The 21,860-nt window shown below is 34.7% G+C and overlaps 1 protein-coding gene across 1 annotated transcript; it reads right to left on the reverse strand.

Annotated features, from left to right (window-relative positions):
• Nucleotides 1-363: 363 nt before the first annotated feature.
• On the reverse strand, nt 364-21,852 carry LOC128243212 (mismatch repair endonuclease PMS2-like). Its single transcript, XM_052960822.1, has 24 exons — nt 21,747-21,852; nt 20,583-20,775; nt 20,127-20,213; nt 19,541-19,643; nt 18,256-18,358; nt 17,321-17,490; nt 16,716-16,794; nt 16,176-16,267; nt 15,697-15,796; nt 15,362-15,446; nt 14,630-14,709; nt 13,996-14,108; nt 13,727-13,754; nt 12,479-12,590; nt 10,808-11,493; nt 9,226-9,307; nt 8,728-8,830; nt 7,568-7,735; nt 5,614-5,714; nt 5,011-5,079; nt 4,782-4,819; nt 4,078-4,182; nt 3,228-3,263; nt 364-1,883 (listed from the first exon to the last, which is right to left on the reverse strand). Exons 2-24 carry the CDS (start codon nt 20,755-20,757, stop codon nt 1,821-1,823), a joined length of 2,778 nt encoding a protein of 925 aa, XP_052816782.1. The 5' UTR covers nt 20,758-20,775; nt 21,747-21,852; the 3' UTR covers nt 364-1,820.
• Between the last annotated feature and the right edge of the window lie 8 nt (nt 21,853-21,860).

Raw genomic sequence — 21,860 nt, forward strand, 5'->3', positions numbered from 1 at the left:
ACTACTGGGCTTGACCCCGTATTCTTCATATCGCTGATGGCTGCAATCAGTTTCGTTTCATGTGAGTGTCTTCGACAGGCCATTAATATTGCACTTATTTCTGAACATTTGTATACCAATTAAGAAAGAACATGTAGTATATGTGGAGATACATAAAGTGATCAAAAAAAAGTGTATTATGACGACAATCTTCAATAGATCACCTGACCTGATTAACAAAGATAGATTCAACGCTGGTGAAGTAGTCATAGATTCAATGATTTAGCATCGGTTAAACAAGAATATAAGAAGAAAAGTTGGCAATTGCCAGAGGTTATAGCAATAAATAAAACTGAACACAATCTCTGAACACAATCTTTTATATATGAACACATTTTGTGGCATTTTATTTACCAACAAATACATCATTTTCATGAACACAATGTGGTAGTATTGTTTTAAAAATTGAAAAACTGCACCAGTGTTATATTTCTTGCAATGGCATAGCTTTATATTGCCATCTATCTTCTAAGTTTCAATCATTTCCTTCCAGTAGTTCCCAAGTTCCACTTTGGACAAAATCGGTTGAAGAAGAATAAGAATACTGACAAAAACAGTATGTCTAACCTTGTAAATTGAAAAGGAGACATACAAGGATCCTATACAACTGTTCTTGCTGTGATAGGCATTGATAATTTATTTCCAGTGTCAATCATCCATAGCAGACAAAAACCTCTGCGTCAACCTTGGATAGTCAATAACAGACAAACATGCAAACTTGGGAGTCTGCACATAGTATGATGTTGGTACTTGCAGGCAGCAAACTTGCGAGTCTGCACATAGTATGATGTTGGTACTTGCAGGCAGCAAACTTGGGAGTCTGCACATAGTATGATGTTGGTACTTGCAGGCAGCAAACTTGCGAGTTTGCACAAAGTATGGTGTCGGTACTTGCAGGCAAGCAAGTTTGCACATAATATGATGTCGGTACTTGCAGGCAAGCAAGTTTGCACATAATATGGTGTCGGTACTTGCAGGCAAGCGAGTTTGCACATAATATGGTGTCGGTACTTGCAGGCAAGCAAGTTTGCACATAATATTGTGTCCATAATTGCAGGCAAGCGAGTTTGCACAAAATATGGTGTCGTTACTTGCAGGCAAGCCAGTTTGCACATAATATGGTGTCAGTACTTACAGGCAAACTTGCAAGTCTGCACATAATATGGTGTCAGTACTTGCAGGCAAGCGAGTACAAGTCTGCACATAATTTGATGTCTGCTTCAAACAGGCAAACCTGCGAGTCTGCACATAGTATGGTTTCCATACCTGCAGGCAAACTTGTGAGTCTACACATAATTTGATGTCTGCTTCAAACAGGCAAACCTGCGAGTCTGCACATAGTATGGTTTCCATACCTGCAGGCAAACCTGCGAGTCTAAATATGAGAGGTCTGCTCCTTGCAAGTGAGTTTGCACAATATGACATGTCTCCTACTGGAAGGCAAACACACAATCTGCACAATTGAGATGTTATGATGGGACTAGCAAGTAGGAAGCATGTCTAGGTTTATCAAATGTCTCATCATTGTCAAGTGGGACGGTAAATGTCTCAGAAGGCGTATTTAAGTTGATTACATGGCTCCTCATTGTCAAGTAGGAAGCATGTCCAGTTTAATTAAATTTATCATCATTTTCAAGTAGGAAGCATGTCTAGGTTGATTAAATGTCTCATCATTGTCAAGTGGGACGGTAAATGTCTCAGAAGGGGTATTTAAGTTGATTACATGGCTCCTCATTGTCAAGTAGGAAGCATGTCCAGTTTAATTAAATTTATCATCATTGTCAAGTAGGAAGCATGTCTAGGTTGATTAAATGTCTCATCGTTGGTCTACCATGGGGGCAGTTCTGAAAGATATAAATATATTATTGAAGACAGATATCTTGGTTTACAGTATCTGGTACGTATTATATGAAGTTTCTATTCTGCAATGGTCCTAAAATAATCAACTACACTGTGAATTCTAAAGCCAAAATATTTTAGGTACTTTTTTCTTAAACCTTTTTACTTAAAATCAATTCAGATAAATGTTTTAAGCTGATATGAATGAAGGTCATTTCCAGGGTAGAAACCAGTACTTCATAAGAGGCCAAGAGAATATGCACCTTGAAGTCTCCTCAGTGAAAGGTAGATACCTATACCACTACATTGCGTTTATTAAATCAAAACATGACTAACAAAATGTTGATCCCAATATTATGGTTCATGCAGCTCCAGATTTAAAATATAAGAACAGAGGCCCGGTCTTATTAGGGCTATTCCAGTAAAACATATAACCCCCGGGGGTTATATGTTTAAATGGAATAGCCCTTAGCAAATATATAATACTATTGCATTTTCAAACCGAGATTTCTGAGAAGTGAAGGTACCGGTAGGTATTTTCAAACCGAGATTTCTGAGTAGTGAAGGTACCGGTCGGTATTTTCAAACCGAGATTTCTGAGTAGTGAAGGTACCGGTAGGTATTTTCAAACCGAGATTTCTGAGTAGTGAAGGTACCGGTAGGTATTTTCAAACCGAGATTTCTGAGTAGTGAAGGTACCGGTAGGTATTTTCAAACCGAGATTTCTGAGTAGTGAAGGTACCGGTAGGTATTTTCAAACAAATCTAAAGAATGGTTATTTTAAACAAAATTTACTTAAATTGGCAAACAAAACCTTCAACTGAATTCTTGAGAGACTATTACAATATCAAACCAGAATTTTCGATCTTACAAAAAATTTTGTGCATTTTTTTTATAAAATGGCCCTTTAAACTTAAGTCTACGCATAATTGTGTTCTTATAATGCATTTATTATCTTCCAGTTTCTGAGTTGCATTTTTGATATTTGATTTGCATTTTGTCAGAAAATAGCTCTATGAGCTTCAGTTGTAATTTATGTATATCAAATTTAATATATTTTTTCTTGTACCTTGTATCACAGAAGTATGTTTCAGAAGCTGTATTCATAGAGCATCTTAGTGAAAAATGTCAACTTTGTGAAAGCACTTTTCTCAAAGTTGAATTAAAAGAAAACTAGCAATGTTTGAAAATAAACAAGGAAAAGATTCAAATGAGATAGTGAATATTAATTCCATGAAAAATACAGGGTATTTATAGAATTTTTTGTCAAAATTTGGAATATTTTTAATAAGTTGAAAAACTTCACTAAGAAACTTTAAGAATATATCCCCTGAACAGAAAGCACATACCCATGGTTGATCTATTTCTCCCATATGAGACAACAGCTGAAAATGATGGAAAGAAAATTAATGGCCTGTGTCAAAAAACTTAAGCATAAGGCTAAAAAAGAGTTCATTGTTTCCACTAACATTTCCAAAAATAGGTAGGTATGTAGGCATAACTTTTTCCTCTTTTTTAGGACTGGGATTCTGTTTACCAAACTGCTCTTCATCAGGATATATCACTATTGTAGATCATTTTAAATATGAAATTGTCAAATCTTTAAATGTCCACCAAAACATGCACATTTTGTAGGAAATTTCGGAAAAAAAAAAAAACTACGGAAAAAAAGTTAAGGGTCGAGAGGAAAAAATAGGGTTGGTTTGGTAAGTGAAAACAAATAATTTTACGCCTTACAATACAAAGTTAAAAAAAACATAAGCTAGAAACTTTTGATTGTAAACCAAAAATTAAAAAGTATTTTCTGTCAATGTCATCAACGAAAATGAATCCTGAGGAGTCCTTTTACCAAGAAAAATAAATAAACTATCATGGAAAATTTATCTTAGTGGATAAAATTGTATAAGGGATCATTTTCAAACATAATTCCATTTAATTGGCAAAATGAAATGTCACATATTCATGATCATGATTTATTCTCGCTGACGACGTCACAATAAATGGCAATTGTACAAGCTCAGAGTGGTTTAGTTTGTGGTACATAATGATTTTTAGCAACATTTGAATTTTGATTTAATATAAGAATTATCAATCAAGTTGTTTTTTTACACAAAACATCATTGAAATTATTTTCCTTTAATCTCACACATAAATCTAACTTTAAAATATACACATGTACAACTAAAACCTTCCAAAGACCTTTTTCATTTCTGGCTTGTTGAGGTAGGTTCCAATCATGACAGACTTCCGGCACGAACGAGAGGCAAACATGGCTCGCACTCTGGATGGTCGACACAAAACACCCTGGCATAAAAAATATACGTATATGACAAAGGCTCAATATTTGTCAGAAATTACTTAACAAAGAATCCCAAGAAGATGCCCATTGATGGTTGTCTTGGTTTTTACCTCAGTGAATAGAGGGGAATAACTAAACAAATGTTTACAAGAGTTACATAACTTTCTACACAAGCGCCATGGTTGAAGTGAACATTTATACCAAGTTTCATGTTAATTTTCCTTGAACAAGTTATGGCTAAAGTTACAATTTACACATGAAGTTTCAAATGATTATGCCTGGATTCAAATACAGACCAGTTATATGAAAGCCATATAGCTTTAAGCTATTAGGAAGTCCTATGATTAGAAATGCGAGCCTGGTGCTATCGAGACTAATAAAATCAAGATGTGCTTCCTGAAATGCACTATTAAAGTCTACCCAGATTATAATAGTCCAGACACTTGCACTAATATGAATTCAATAACCAAATAAGTATTAGTTTTCATTCATTATTTTATCTCCGACCAAATATAATCTCTTGCCATTTCTGCTCATGACAGGAGTAATTTTCAATATTGAATTATTACCAACTTTAGAAAGTACAAGTAACCAAGAAACTTACAGGGGAGTCTGTCAGCATAAAGATCATCTCCTCTATATCTGGAAATAGAATTGGAATTGTGTAAAAAATCAAATTATTTTAAATTTACTGTCCAAGAACCGACAGCATAAACACAGATAATTTCACTGGGGTTAAACCTATTTCAAGCACTTGACAGCTGAAACTGCTAAAATCTGATCAGAACATCTCCAAAATTTGAATTATGGTTTAAATTTCACTGTATACTCACCCTCCTTTCCAAAATTCCAGTTCTTGCTAACGGGGGTAGACGCCAGCTTTACTCGCTGCATCGGAGGACCTATCAAAATAATGAAAACATAGAATTATATTTGACATCCATCAGTGAAAATGAAGCCTTTGGAGGAAGATTGGTTATCAGAAATAAGAGCCCTGCAGAGCAAAAGCCAACAATTCGTCTGAATTTTCAAGTCAAATAGAAGCATTACTCAATTATTTTAAGCCAGATGTATGTCCTTTGTTGCATGTCTTCCAAGTTTCATTATCTTGAAGTTTTTTTTAGATTAGGTCAATGTTAAAGTGTTTGCATCCAAGTGACAAAGATGCTACAGCTGCTTACATATGATAAGGACTAACAAGGATAATCTTGACCTTATTTCTCAAAAAAACGATAAACCTATGAACATTGAACCTAAACATGTAGCTTAGTCAATTTTAACAAGCCACACTTAATGTGTTCAGTTTAACAGGAGCAAGCCAAACCAATGTTTTACTAGTGCTGGGCTTACTGACAATTAAAAGTGCCAGAACATACATTCATAATCTTTTCTACATGCATATATGACATACTAAAATAAAATGGTAACTTACTAACCATTTTCATCTATTTGGAACTCAAAGCCATTCTTTCTGAACACATCAAGGTTGTCCATTAGTATCGTTTCATTGCTTGCTGTCAGTTCTAGATTCATAGGGCTGAAAAAGGGATATGTATAATTTCGATGTGAGACGTACACATTTTTTTATAAGAATATTAAAAACTGTGGATGCTATCTAATACCCAGATAGATTTTACTCACAAAGACAATGGTCATAACAATTATTATAGAAAGAGTGAAGGGCTTTGCTAGGTATATGCACATTGGTAACATTTGTACAAAGTTTAGATAAAGGTCAAAGGTTAATAGCAAGTTTTCTTTTATCTAGATGAAGGTTAATATCAAGTTTTCTTTTATCTAGATAAAGGTCAAAGGGTAAAGTGTTTGCACATTCCCAACAATCACTATGAGACTCATACTAATGACTTCAACATTATGGAAATACATGAACATGTACAGTACCAAAGCCTTTTGCTTAAACAAGAGGGCCCTGAAGGCCCTGTATCGCTCACCTGATGCAATTCAAGTTTTTCTATGATTTGACCTAGTGGCCTGGTTTTTGACCTCTGATTACCCAGTTTCAAACTCTACTTAAAGATCATCAAAAATAACATTCTGATCAAGTTCCATGATCATATGGTCATAAAAGTGGCATCTAGAGTGTTAACATGCTTTTCCTATTATTTGACCTGGTGACCTATTTTTTGACGGCATATGACCCGATTTAAACTTGGCTCAGAGATTTTTAATATAAACATTCTGACCAACTTTCATGAAGAAACATTTATAAATGTGACCCCTAGATTGTTAACAAGCTTTTCCTTAAATTTGACCTGGTAACCTTGTTTTGACCCCACATGACCAAGATTCGATCTTGGCCTAGAGCTAATCAATATATACATTCTGACTAAGTTTCATGAACATACAGTCATAAATGTGACCTCTAGATTTCTTACAAGCTTTTCCTATGATTTGACCTGGTGACCTAGTTTTTGACTGCACATGACTCAGATTTAAACATGACTTAAAGATTAAAAATATTAACATACTTACCAACTTTCATGAAGATACAGGCATAAATGTGACCTCTAGAGTGTTAACAAGCTTTTCCTTCAATTTGACCTGGTGACCTAGTTTTTGACCGCACATGACCCAGATTCGATTTTGACCTAGAGATTATTAATATTAACATTCTGACTAAGTTTCCTGAAGATACAGTCATAAATGTGACCTCTATAGTGTTAACAAGCATTTCCTTTAATTTGACCTGGTTACCTAGTTTTAAACCCCAGATGACTGAATATCGAACTCGTCCAAGATTTTATTGAGGGTAACATTCTGACCAAGTTTCATCAAGATTGTGCCCAAATTGTGACCTCTAGAGTGTTAACAGTCAAATTGCTGACAACGGACGACTACGACGGACACAGGGCGATCACAATAGCTCACCTTGAGCACTTCGTGCTCAAGTGAGCTAAAAACACTGAAAAGCTAAAAAAAGTGAGCATCAGTGATAAGTTAAAAACAAAACCTCAACATCACTAATGTTATAACTATTTCATGTCCAAATGTTAACTTCATGCACATGCTTTAAACAAGTATTAAATTACTATTACTATACGCCAGTTGTCTGGTTAGAGTAGTTGTTAGTGCTCTCGCATCACATCAAGGTTTGATTCTTGGCCTGGGCGCATGTGAGTTTGATTTGTGGTCATCAAGCTAGACAAGTGGGTTTTCTCCAGGTACTCCGGTTTCCCCAACAACACAAGATCACACTCTTGCGCAACATTGTGCCCACAAGAGTGACTTAGTATAAGTTATCAATAGTTTCTTAATAATCGTTGTAAAAGATATATATACTACATTACTATAACAAATGCAGGATATGGCTGAATTTTTATGTAAAGTTACATTTATATACATATACATTAATTCTCTGCATTGTTTTACCATATGAGTTTCTGGCTTTGTATAACATAGTCCCTCTGCAATGTCTCAAAGTTGTACTTCTCATCTGTAGCATGCTGGTCAACAATGAACAGATCTCGCTCAAACTTGGCAATGATGAAGCCAAGATTAAACTGCCCTAGGATCTCCATCTGAGAGAACATGTCTTTTCTAAAATTATAAAAACAAGAATTTCTACCAATTAGTTACTGAGAAATAGCTGTAAATGAGAGTTTTTCAAAAAATCAAGGGCAATAACTCCAAGTACAATTGACCAATCCAAAAAAAAAATGAACAGGCATCATCCCGGTATAGTAATTCATATTTATTTTAAGTTTCATGAAATTCTGCCAGCTAGTGACTGAGAAATGGCTGTGAATGTGCATTTTTCAAAAAATCAAGGGCAATAACTCCAAGGACAATTGACCAATCAAATTTATTTTTGGACAGGCATCATTCCAGTATAGTGGTTCATATTTATTTTAAGTTTCATGAAATTCTACCGGCTAGTTACTGAGAAAACGCAGGTGACGGATGGACGGACAGAAGGAAGGACGGACGGAAGGAAAGACGGACGGAAGGATGGACGAACAACGCCATTTCAATATCCCCCTCCCTATTTCATAGGCGGGGGATAAAAAGTAAATAGAAAGTAGTGACAAAGGCTGAAGTATAACTTTAGCAATAGAGAAATCTTGAGACAAAACTGTGTGGATTTACTAGGTGGCATTAACAAGCTGGAAAAGTGGGTTAACTCCAGCTTATCAAGATTCCCCTCATTGTAAAAGACAACACTCTTGTGTAACATTGAAATAACAAGCGTTAGATAAAAGAAATATATTTAAAAGTTATAAGAGTTAAAAAGGATTTGCTAACACAAACCACTTCTTCAATTTCAACAGTCATACATCTAAAATATTGTAAATCTACTGAATTATAAATCTACAGATCACTTTTTAACATTAACCTTACAATTTGATAACTTCTTCACCAATTAAGCCTTAAATAGTATTTCAAAGCCAAGATTGTTACAAAGAAAGAAAGACATAAATGTATCCTGGGCTGCAGAACACATTGGTATGGTAAATATTGGAAATTTAACTGACATGTTGGGGCTTTTGACTTATAACCTTAAAGCCCTGAAATCTTTTTAAACAATTTACTTGATTTCTCTCTGCAATTCCTGCTCAGCAGTACTGTTTTCGGCTGGGTTGATGGTTGCACGAAAAGCTCTAGAAAACTTGTTACCATCTTCTTTGTTTTTTGCTGCAAAACAGTGGTAACAGTTTTAACATAGGGGGAACAATGATGCACTAGTGTTTGTCTAAGTTTATTGATAGATTTACTTTTATGTTGTCCTAAATTATCTAATGGATCTGATCCCTCTTGCTAATTCTGCAGGTTGAACTGGACCATCCCACTAGCTAATTCTGTGGGTTGAACTGAACCATACTTGTAGCTAATTCTGAGGGATGAACTGTACACACATAAAGCGTAACGCGAAAGCATATTACACAATTATTAAATGATACGGTTGCCAGTGGCCATGTGGTGTGTCTCAGTGACACAAGTTATCAATAAAAGCAAACCTTTTTTCATAAAATAACTCAATCTCCTAGTCCACCAAATACTTCAAATTTGATAAAATACTGTTTTGATACCTTTTCTTCTCCATCTGTCCCTTAGGTTTTCCATAGAAAACTGGATTGGCTTTTCTGCCTTTTTAAAATCTTCCTCGGAGTCCTGATGAAAGATGGAAACATTTAAGTGATCTTTTCCACCATATTACCAATTATTCCATGATAAAATAAATATAAATGTTTTAACATTGGGAATGGGGCCAAAGTTTGAACTTTGGCCCATATTTGTTTAGAAGCAGAACACCGCATTTAAATGTTTAAGCAAGAAGTTTAAAGTATTTGGCACAAGCCTGAGTACTGCCAATATATATTGGAGGAATAAAGTGACTGTGTCAGCCAAAAATACGGTTTCTATTTAAGCTTAAGAAAAACAACTTTTAAACAGAAGTTCATTCTGAAAATTGCCAAATGTTTAATGCAAATACCTTTCTGTAAAAAACTTGCATTGATATTTTACAAGAATTGGATAAATAACACATAATCTTTGAATGTTTTCAGACCATTTTAAGGGAGATCTATTATCACGCATTTTCTTTTTTTACCCTATAATTATTACAGGTTTGCTCAAAACTCAGTATTTAACTTTCTTTTGGCAATATTTCTTCAGCAAAATTGAAAAAAACTTAAGAATTCATGGATCTAAACATTAGACTTAGTCCAAGACTGCTAGCATAAACATAAAGCAGATCTCAAAAAATATTAATTACAAGTCAGTCTCTACATTTATGCTTTACTTTGCAGATTAATCACTGAAAGGTTAGCTTTCATAGCATGGATAATGTCAGATAATTAATAAGTATAAGATTTGCTAGGCGTTTCTGACTTAATGGGATAGAAATAGCATTATTCTCATTTTATTAAGTCTCATGAAACACTGTAAATTTGTAATTCTTTGCAATATATTTGTCTCTATGTTTGGATAATTATGTTTTACATAGCAGATAAACTACTATTGAAAGGTTAGCTTTAACATATGGATGATTATAAATCAGATCATTGGGAAATTTTACAGTTAAAAGAAAAAGCTGTCTAGTCTCCTGCGAAATAGGTAATGATTTAATATTAGTTTTTTTCCCTTTAAAAGACCCGTAATGGCTGAAATATCAATCCTTGGGGTGTAAATATCTATTGCAATAAATCATGACAGATAATATTTCATATTTCCGATCTCTGAATGTGATGAAAATCAATGATTTCTGAGTTCAATTACCAAAAAAACTTCACATGACATAATTTATTAGGATGTTGAAAATGAACCAGTACAGGAAAAAATATTTTATTTTTTTTTGGATTGGGATTTTTTTCTTAAGATTGGGAAAAATATCTTATATTTTGCTTTGGGAATGGGTCCGATAGTCGGACCCGTGGGTACTATAGAAAAAGCCCTGTAAATATCAGAGAAATAATGCTATTCATTTACTATTTAAGCTTTTGTGTAAAGGTGAGATTTGATTAGAGATATTATAAATCCTATAATAGCATTATAACAGACTACACTGACTTAATGTGACGGAAATAGCATTATGTCTGAGTAATTATCATTTAAACAAGCCATTTCATAACATATAACTACAAATAAGTACTAATTACAAATATATCTTACAACAATATGGCAGGCATCCACAGTGCAGTCGATTTTTGGAATCTCCTCTGTCTTCATGTTTTCATGCCCTTCATCAAACTCTGACTGATTTTTGTATGCAGCTTCATGTTTATCAATGTTGGTTAAACTCTCTTCATACTGTTGGGGTGTACTGTCTCTTTCTGAGCTGATTTTTTCACTGAGTGATGAGCACTCTGATGTCTGGTAATGATAAAGACTTTCATGGTGGTCTGAATCAGCATCGATACTTTGTTGGTTTGATTTACACTCACTAACCTCAACTGCCTGAGAGTTGACACCGTGATGAACTATTTTAATTGATTGACTGGAACACGATTCTGTTGTATCACATTCTTTTTGTGTATCAGTATTAAGATGTTTACGAGTTTCTTCAATAATACTGCAATCTTTTTTACTCTCATCGCAATTTATTAACTGATATTCTGAAGACAAACGCTTACAATTGTCAATATTTTCCGTCATTTCATTCATAGTGTCTCTGTCACTATCACAATTCTTGTCAATGATAAAACTCTCAGATCTCTCATGAATTCTTTCCTCTACAAATTCAAAGTTCTTACCCTCCCCTGCAATGTCTTTTGATGGAGAAGAGAGTTTGTGCAGTGAAGTGTCTTTATTTCTCTTTGCTGGACTCCATGATGAAACAAAGGCATCCAGCTTCCTCTCTGAAATTCAACATATGAAAATGTAGCTATGATATTCAAACAAGAACACCACAAACAGAAGCCAACACTCGGCCATTGGCTCTGAAGGGTCAAAAGGCACAGGTTTTTGTATAATGCACTTTTTTTATGACAAAATAAAAGTGTGGCAAATCATTAGAAGTGTTAAAACTAAGATACCAAAAGCTGGAACCCTTAAGCAAATGTTAATATTTGCTAAAATACTGTCTTTGAAGACCACAATTTTCATTAGCCCTCTAAAACATGTATATTGAAGGCATAATCCATTCATTGTCTGTGAACAAATTTGAGATCAATCCAACAAAAATTGAAGAAGCTATGTCCAATTCTCAAAATCAGCCAAAATCCATCAAATTCATGTTTTTCACCCCCAAAACAGGTGAGACTCAGCATCTTTTGGGTACAATGTGAAGAAGGGTATTAGATGAACAAGTTCCCCAAGTTTCAAAGTGATAGCTATGATAGTTTCCAAGGAAGTGACCTTAACGCAAAAATTAACCAATGCCTCCAACGATGACGACAATAGCTCGTCATTTCTTTCAAAAATCAGACAAGCTAAAAAAAGGAAAAAAATTATTTACAGAACTAGCAAAAGGATATATTCTAATTGACCAAACTTCAATTCATGAGGTTTCTTACTGGAAACACTTTTATTTAATGAATTGATATTGATATTGAAAAATTAATAACATAATAACATTTACTGGGCTGATTCGAGTGGTCTGTGGAGAGTTATCTCCTTTTTAATGCACAACTGTTATGACATCTTTAGATTTTGGATAGCAAATAGGCAACTGGGCCGCAGAATGGATGCATATATTATACCTATGTTGACTTGGTCGTGTCACCTGTGTGGAGAGATACCTGTGGTAAGTTATCCACAAAAGGCACAACTGAATGACACATACAGCTAAATAGATACTACTGGCTACTCCAGGGCTGCAGAAGTCTGTGTTAACCATCTTACGTTTACTGGGCTGTGTTCCACTGCGAGGGGAGGCCTGAGGGGAGTTATCCCCCTTGGAAAACGCACTACTGAACGACCTTTTCAACTTTTGCAGGGAGGAAAGACCGCTTGGCTGTAAGAAGAATTTTAAGTAAAGATATTGCATACAATGACTTCCACAGAGATTACACAAAACTTGTTTAGATTAAGTATGAGTACTTCAAATATGTCTTTTTTCAAAGAATGTTCAAAGCTACATGATCTACAAATGTAAAAAGAACATTATGTTATACTTTGTGTTGATTAAAAGATAAATGGGACAAAAAGGTATTACAGTAAAACTGCGATCGCTCGAGGTCGCCAGGGACCGAGCCAAAACCTCGAGGGAACTGATGTTTCGAACGACCCGATTTTCAATTTTCCAGTTTGATATGAAATATCTTTCAGTGTATTTTAAGTTTAAAGTTATCAAACAGACGGATTACTAAGACACCGATTATGTGTTGCGTTGTGGAAATTGCTAATATGTTCAATGGTTGACGTAAACTAAATGTAAAACACAAAAGAAAAAACAATAAACGAATAAATAGAAATGTTTATTTTAACAAAAAAGCACATTTTCATAACAAGCAACATTTGAATGACAGTACATATTGTGGCATATTGTGATTTAAGTTTCGCAAAATCAAGGATTGTTGATTGGCGCATCTTGTCGGTTTCGCGAAACTGTTCAATCGTAATGTGATGTGACAGCGTACAGAGCGTCTGAAGATAACGGTCAGCATCGGCAGTGAATTCAAAGAACCTTCTGACCACATCTAAAGCGTTAACTTCTCATCATTAACTTAACTTAATTATCAACTAATATCGGTCATGCGTTAACAGTGAAAAACGGTTTTTCACACCTTATCAAATTGCCTTTCAACTGTCATTGCAATTTTCACAACTTGCAAAAAATTTTAACACCTAGCAATTGTTTGTTTATTTTGGAACACGGGTACGGGAAAAAGTGTGAAATTATGTCCTCGAGGGAGCCATAAGGTTTTGTGCACGATTTGTGTACTTGAGACCGAGGATATTGCTCGACTGCTTATCATAATTAGGTTTCGATGCAGCGTGGGTATATTTTATAAGAAAATAGAAGGAAAAAAGTTTGGGACCAAGCTCCGACCTCGAGGGAACGCCGGTTCTTGAACGACCGCTTGTTTGAGGGAACGCATTTTCACTGAATTAGTATCCACATATTCATTAAAATGTAAGTATACATACCTTTTCCAGACTCTGGTGTCTTGACAGCCTAATAATAAAATAAAATCAATTGAATTAAGGTTAAAAGTATGAAGTATATATATATACATGTATGTGATAAAACAATGTATGTGTTAGTGTTAGGGATAGTAGATCAAATGTTCTTATGTTTAAATAAGACATTACTGTAGTACTTACATACAAATGTGTAAATCATGCATGACACAAGAATTAATAACACTAAGTTCATAACATATTAAGTATACACAAAGATTCTGTATGTTGCTTACCCTATATGGTCAACAGATTCTGGCAAAGGAGATTTAAGCTGAGATGGTATTCCAGCTGGCTGTTGCATTCGGAGTATGGACGTGCTGGGTTCATACATAGCTACCAATGAACACTGCAAATTAAATTTTCGAAGAATACAAAAGGGGCCATTTCATCAAAAATCATAAGTGCAATCTAGTACCCAACTAGGCAGTTCCACTGTCTAAAATGAAACTGGCCCTAGATTTCCAGGGGACCTCCTCTTTGTAAGTCAGTTACTAGGTACCAACTGAAATAACTTACTTATGGAAGATATTGTATGTAGTTACCAAGTCATAAATTTCATGAATATAACCAGAAAATTTAGTTTTAACATACATGGAGTCTAGTTTAAACATATTCCTTTTTTATATCTGGTGAAACAAAGTTTACAAACTTTAACTAATCACATTTACTGGCATGAAGTAAAACAAGGATCTGGTTTTTTATTGGCAGGGAAACCAAAACAATAAACCTTTTTGTCAAAACTACTTGGTATGTCTTGATTGAATTTACACAGAAAGTATATTTTCTACAGATACTTGATTCCATAGTTTCTCAGAATCAATATCACACTGCAGAAATAATACGAGCATTTCCCATGAGGGTACACACCTTGACTGTGGCGAGAATATGTTTCTCCCCATCCATGAAGACCTGTCTCTTATCCGGGGTCACATTTACATCCACATTGTCTGAAATTACATGAACATATTATCAGTCTGCGCAAAATGCCCCAGTTTGTGAAATATTTTCTGTGCCTTGAGAATTTTAGTCCTACATGTGGAATGGGCTAGTACTGTTTTGGCATTGTTCATGCTAACTCATCTAGATCTCTATGTGGACTACATAACAGCTACCTCACCTATGTTTGTGTTTATTTTACAAGCTAAAATAGTGTCTTCATTTGATAACTAAACATACATGCAGATTTGTTACATGTCACCCAGATAATGGTTACATATTGTAACGATTACATGGACAAAGTGGTAATATTAAGCTCAAAATTGTGAGGACAATCTTTTGTGTCAAAACGACTATTATAAGAATATAAGAATTGAAAGTATTAATAGAAAAGATAGTCAATTAAGTCACCAATAGTCTCAAACAAATCAGATCATTTGGCAAACCGTACTCATTGTTGTGTTTCAGAAAACAATTGTAGGTATTAATTAATATATGTGATCCTATTTGGTATTTAGTTCTTCTCTGCCTCTAAAAACATGTGCTAATTTGTTGGGAAAAAATGTCATTCAGAAGTACAAAAAATAGCAGACCGTGTTTGATTAAGACTGTTCATTGACAGCAATGTTAGTTACAACAGAGTCAATGCCTTAATAGACATACCTTTCTGTGTTGAGATTTTGAAGACCACAAATGGGTACTGGTGTCTGTTGTACTGGTGGTACACTTCATTCACGACCTTACTCAGCTGTAAAATACCCGGTTTTACAGTGAGAGTGTTTACATTATATATTTTATACTTTTCTGTTCTGTTAATGTTTTACAGTGGTTACAGTATTTACTGGACAACCAAACTTTCAGCACTTTCACTATCAAATTAAGTAATCATTAAAGCAACTACATGAATACACATGTGTGTATACTAGTAGCAAAACTATAAGCAAAGGCTAACGAGAATTTAAATGGGTTATATGTGTAAGACCTATTAACAGACTAACCTTGATTGAATCAAATGGCCTGCCATTGATGAAAAAGAACTGTCGGTCTGTACTGCTTCGTCCTAAACCATGCTCACACTTGGACACATAGCCTTCTACCCTGTTAACAGATAAAAACCATTCTCACACTTGGACACAAAGCCTCCTACCCTGATAACAGATAAGACCATTTGCACCCTTGGATACATACTCTTCTACCCTGGTAACAGATTTTTCAGTAAAAAAAATATTTTCTCATATAATGACTTTACTTCAAACATCAGCTCCTAACACTTCAGTTTATATTGTTTCTTTGTCTGAAAATTGCAAATGCCCTTCGACTACCGGTAGGGAGATATGCATTCAAATTCCCTTTCTGAAGAAACTTTCAATTAAGTGCTATACTGTTGCTATTATGTCCACCAGAAACATCCAAGATCTTCCATACATGTAATTCAAAGGACTTATGCTCTAAATCACCACAGTACATGCAATCTTGCCTGAAGATATTGTCTGCTCCTTGTTTAATACCAAACTCCTGGCATGTTTCTTCTTCAGGACACTTCTGTACAAACTCTTCTAGACCGGACATCTGGATATTCATGAATTCATGCAAAAATAGTATGAAATAGGAGGGTAAAGGGAAAAAAACCCATGTCTACCCAACTGGTCTATGCATTGAAACTGGCCATGCTTTCACCCCTAAAGAAACTGCATTTCTCAACAAAGCAGTAGGTAAGATTTAAATTGAAACAAGAGCATGGCAGAGTAAATGCTTATCTGTATTTCTGTGGGGGTTTTATCCAGTAAAACACAAGGGATATAACTCAATTATTTAAGCCAAAGGTAAGGTCCTTGATATACATAAGATCATTGTTCAACATGAGAAGTAAGTATCATTTGAATACCTTGATCTGTTTAAAAGTTATGGCCAAAGTTCAAAATTTGCATGATGATACCCATGAAAATGACACCAAGGCCATGACGATACTACAATTATTTTTCTTTATAATCAGAAGAGTTAACAAATCACCACATACCTGTTTCGGACCGAATACATTTGAGATGTTTTCACTCATTGCAGTGTTACCCTTACTTGCTACAACAACAGACCTATTACTGAAAGTAGATGAATTACTAGAAAATAATATAACTTTAAAATGAAACATTCAGAATAACAGTTTATATTCTTGAAGTACATCTGATTCATTTGTGTAAGTACAGTTCAATTTGACCCAAATTATAATCTTGATAAGCATTGAGCATTTTTGTACAAAGGCAGAAAGTGAAAAAATCTTTAAATGTTTATGAATTATCATAAAGTTTAAATTAACTAAAATATAAATACATGTTATAATTACTTAGTCATACTTGTACTTAAAATCAACTTAGAAATGTATAACAAACATAAATTTTGAGTGATAAACCTTGAACTACTTACTGTACATAATGCATTTATGGAAAATATTAGTTACTAATAACAAGATTGTAACCCTGTATTTAATAGCTGAAAACACACAAATATTAAATGACTGGCTAATTGTGGTAATGTTTATATGGGAATAAGAGAGATTTTTTAAGATATGAACATGTATGCTGATTGCTGATAACATCAACTATTCAAAAATCAACACAGCAGCCTCACCCTTTAGCTGTCTGGTTGGTGCACGTGATGCGGACACCAGTGCTGATGATGCAGTACGAGTTAAGGACCTGGACCATCTTGATAAATTCCTTCTTTACATTCCGCTGAAACTCCTTGTGTCGTACAGGAAGTGTGTAGAACAGGTTCTGTAGTGTGACAGTGGTTCCAATCTGAAGAAAAAATCAAGATTCAGAACCCAGACAGATATAGGTTCTGTTATGCACCAGTCAATTGTAACCACGGTCCCCCATGGTTCGGCGAATAGCTGGGACTTTGACTTTCCGTCCAGCCAAGCCCAGGTAAAATCCCTGCCCTGCCGGGACGAACTGATCCCCATCAAATGCCCCCGCACCCCAGCGACCACTAGGTAAGGTCCATTCCCTGCTATATTTGGCGCGAAGACAAAACCACCGCATTCACCCGGCACTGCAGGGCCACCTGGAAGGTAAAAACATGGCCCATTTCCCCGGCTATCCCTGGTATACCCCTGGACCGGGGGGGCTGTGGGTACAATCGACTGGCTGTGGTCAAGATTACCACCCCTTATCCACAAAGTCCCAGGTATGATCCAAGACTGTAGCACTTTCCAGATACCTCTTAATAAGGAATAAGTTTTAGTTTCTACCAAAAGAAATGACTTGCTACCATTTTATAAGCTTTTAGATTTCATCACATTGAGGAAAAACAAATATGATGAGACATACACTCATTACTATTCAAGTCTTAAAATCTTATCAAAAACCTTCATGGCTCATCAGATAGTGTGGTATAATTATTATATACTTGTCAAAGGGTAAATCAAGAATAATGTAGACTTATGAGACATAAGTTTAACTTGATGGAATATTTGCAAAAATATCATATTTCTAACACTGTGAATATTTACTCTTCTACTTTCCGGAAATTCTTCAATTCATTACTTAGTTATAACCTACCTGTCGAGCCATGGATGTTTGCTTTGTTATCTTGCCATTGTGGTCAAACTCCATTCTTGTACCAACACTGGCTGACTTGTGTCTTGTTGTTACATTGAGGGTACTGTAAAAATGACTCTCAGTATTAGCATATATCAAAACTTCCTTATTCTGCATACACCAACACTTCTTTTTTGTGTTTAATATGTAAATAATTGAAATAACTTAATTATTATGCATATGTCACAGGGTGAGAAAGTGTGAAGCCAGATTGGTGCTCGAACCCGGAACCCCTCGCTTTCAGGGCGAGTGCTCTACCGACTGAGCTACCGGACAGCTTACACACCTCCTTACCACCTGTATAGGTACCGGTACCGTTACATACTTCCACGCAAACTGGAAATGCGTCCTCGACTTTGAGGAACACCAGTGGCAAGGAATGCACATAATTAACACTGAGAGCACGTTATGCTGTTAAACAGTGCTGCCACGGTCCTTCGTTGGGCGCCAAATGTCACATGGTGAGAAAAGTGTGCAGCCAGACTGGGGCTCGAACCCGGGACCCCTCACTATCAGGGCGAGTGCTCTACCGACTGAGCTACCGGACCGCTTACACACCTCCTCACCACCTGTATAGGTATCGGTACCATGACACATATTTTTTTAGACCAATTTTAGAACTCTACATCCGAAAGAAACATTAAGTCCTTAAAATAAGTGGTACAAAATATTAGTCCTAAGTGGAACAATATTTTATTCCTAAGCTAAATTCAATTCATTTAATAATAAAGCCTGAAGGTAAAGGTATACAAACTATTGAGACTATTTTTGGACTTAATAAATAAGTAAAACATATCATAATGCTTCATTCAACACATTAAGACTATTTGGGGACCAGTAAAATCAATATAGTAATTCTTTTTACATATTGCAACTATTTTGAGACTAAAAAAATGTATTTAAAAGTATTTGGACTGTTTTGAAATTTGTAAAACAAAGCATAATGCTTTTTTAGAGTATTGCGACTATTTTGGGACTAGTAAAATGTAATTTAATACTTCTTTAAAAGTATTGCGTCTTTTTTGGAACTTTTAAAATGCAACATAAAACTTCTTGTAGTATATATTGAGAATACTTTCAAACCAGTAAATCATAAGATAATACTTCTTTTAATGTATTGGAACTATTATGTACTAGTAAAATGTTACATATAAATGCTTCTTCTACTATTATAATCTACTCGCATTTAACTTCAGAGTACAACATACCCAGTGGTTCTTACCAAGCATAAACGACATAAATGTACCTTAGAGCACATAACGAGCTTAAGGCTTCTCCTCTAAACCCGAAGGTCTCCACATTCATGAGGTCTGTAAAGTCTTGCAGTTTCGATGTGTGATGCTTCAATGCTGAAGAAAGATATTACTGTTTGCACAATAACATGTATGCATTGTAACTTATTTTGTACATGTAGTATTTTGTTATACTTCAAACATGTTATGGAGTACTGTGAGACAACTTATTAAGGAAGCAAACATATGCCTTTATATCACTCAGTTAATAGTATCATTTTGGGATACTCAGGTATATTATGTCGGATGTCCATAACAACAATGTTCTGTATATTGTGTGATTGACCGAGTGTCTGTCGGTGAATAAATGAAATTAAATGAAAAAATTTGCTATGTTATAATAAAAGATACAGTTTGTAAACCATACTCATATAAATGTAATATTATTGAACAAATATTTTAATAAGTGTTGATATGTTTCTGTTAATAGAAGGGCACATTGTGAATATGATGTTTTTTTATAGTTTTATAATAATGTCTTAATGTGTAACCTGTAACCACCTTAAAATAAAGATATTATCATCATTATAATTTACTAACTGAGTCCTTGAAAGTTACATTCCTGTACGCCAGAGCCATTGTCAGAAACCTCAATCTGTTCACTGCCATAGTCTTTGAGCTTGATGTCTGAAAAACACAAATGGTATGGTTATAACTTGAATACATTATTACATGTTCTAAACTTGTAAACAAGATAAAACAGACGTCGAAAGTGTCACTTAACAAATTATCAAACACAAAATAGTAAAATTCTAAAACAGGTTTTATAACAAGTCAAGTTGTAAAGCAAATATGAATACATGAAAATTCTTCTAAAATTATAAGTAATTCATATATTTTGATGCTATTAACAAAAAAGGGTGCCTGGTATGTTGCCCTATTTGATAACCCCTCCTTCTTTTGCCATCCACTCTCACCACTTCCAACTTCTAAAACACACAGCCACGCACAATACACCTTTGTCAATAAGTTGGGGACATCATAACTATTAGTTACCAACAATTGTTGCCCCAGCATCAATACTGTTTTCCAGCAGCTCCTTGACAGCAGTTGCCAACGTCAGCACAACTTGCCCCGAACAAATCCTGTGTACAGATTTCTTGTCAATAGCACAAATATTGCTGGCCTTTGGATGAGCTAGGTCTGGTTCACATCCATCTGTCTCATCCATTGTTTGAGATACCTGAAACTGAATTGCCAACATATGATGAAACCGAAATCTTACACTTTCTTTGACTTGAAGATAACAATAATTAACAATTTTGATGAAACGATTATCGAGTACAATCGATTAATCAGCGCTGAAAATGCTATGACGGTGACAATCGATAGTGGTTGGCCAAAATCGATGTCGCTTATGTTACTTCTGTTAACAATGTATGTTTTGTTATGCGGTCAACGTAGCATAAATGTCAATTTTTCTTTCCGGTAAATTTTCGTTAAGTTCATTTTAACAAGGGAGTTCACTCTCTTCCACAAATTTGGTGAATGTAAACACTTTAGCTTTAAAAATTACAAACTCTCCCAAAATTACAAATTGTTTCTAATTGTTTATATATTTCATAAAACCTCAATAATCTGTCTCTATGGTGTAGTGGGTCCGGTATTACCTGCAAATACCAGGGATCCCAGCTCGATGCATTCTGTTTTTGAAACCTTTTTTGGTATCGTTTGTTATTAACAAATTTACTTTTTTGTGAAAGTTTTATTAAATTAAGATATTTTAATGAACTCCAATATTACAGGTTATTAAATGTTAAGCTGGTTAACAAATATTTAATATGCTTTCACATGGATAAAATGCTAAGATAACTTTCTTGATGCGGTGTGCATCATTTTGTTATTAAAGACAGAAAAAGGTAACCACTGTTATGGATATTTACTTACTGTTGTAAAACGCATGAGTGATGACTATAGCATCACACATACTGATTGTTAAACCATATATATAAATGAATGTGATGATTGTATTTCTTACTGATATTATGAACTTTTGATTATTGTTAATTTCAAACACTAATTAACAATAATTATAACAATAATTTCCTGAACTGTGACCATACACTGTAATTGATTAAGTGGGAAATACCAATATTGCACAATATCTGAAAAAGCTACGGGTTTTATGCATGCCAGTTGTGTAATTCTGAATAAAATTACCTGCTAATATAAAGATGTCTTTATGCTACAAGAGCTAGTTACAGACTAGTTGCTTTTAGCTCTCCCTTTTACATTTCGAGTTTCGAGCCAAGGACCAAAACTGTTGTCTGCATC

This window comes from Mya arenaria, chromosome 2, assembly GCF_026914265.1.
Source record: "Mya arenaria isolate MELC-2E11 chromosome 2, ASM2691426v1".
NCBI classification, from domain to species: Eukaryota; Metazoa; Mollusca; class Bivalvia; order Myida; family Myidae; genus Mya; species Mya arenaria.

Excerpts from the sequence above, each read along its gene's own strand:
- LOC128243212 (XM_052960822.1), bottom strand. The coding sequence starts at position 20,757 with ATGGATGAGACAGATGGATGTGAACCAGACCTAGCTCATCCAAAGGCC. Across the intron at positions 8,831-9,225 it reads GGACAGATGGAGAAGAAAAG|CAAAAAACAAAGAAGATGGT; the intron begins GTATCAAAACAG and ends ACTGTTTTGCAG. Across the intron at positions 4,183-4,781 it reads TTATGCTGACAGACTCCCCT|GGTGTTTTGTGTCGACCATC; the intron begins GTAAGTTTCTTG and ends TTTTTATGCCAG.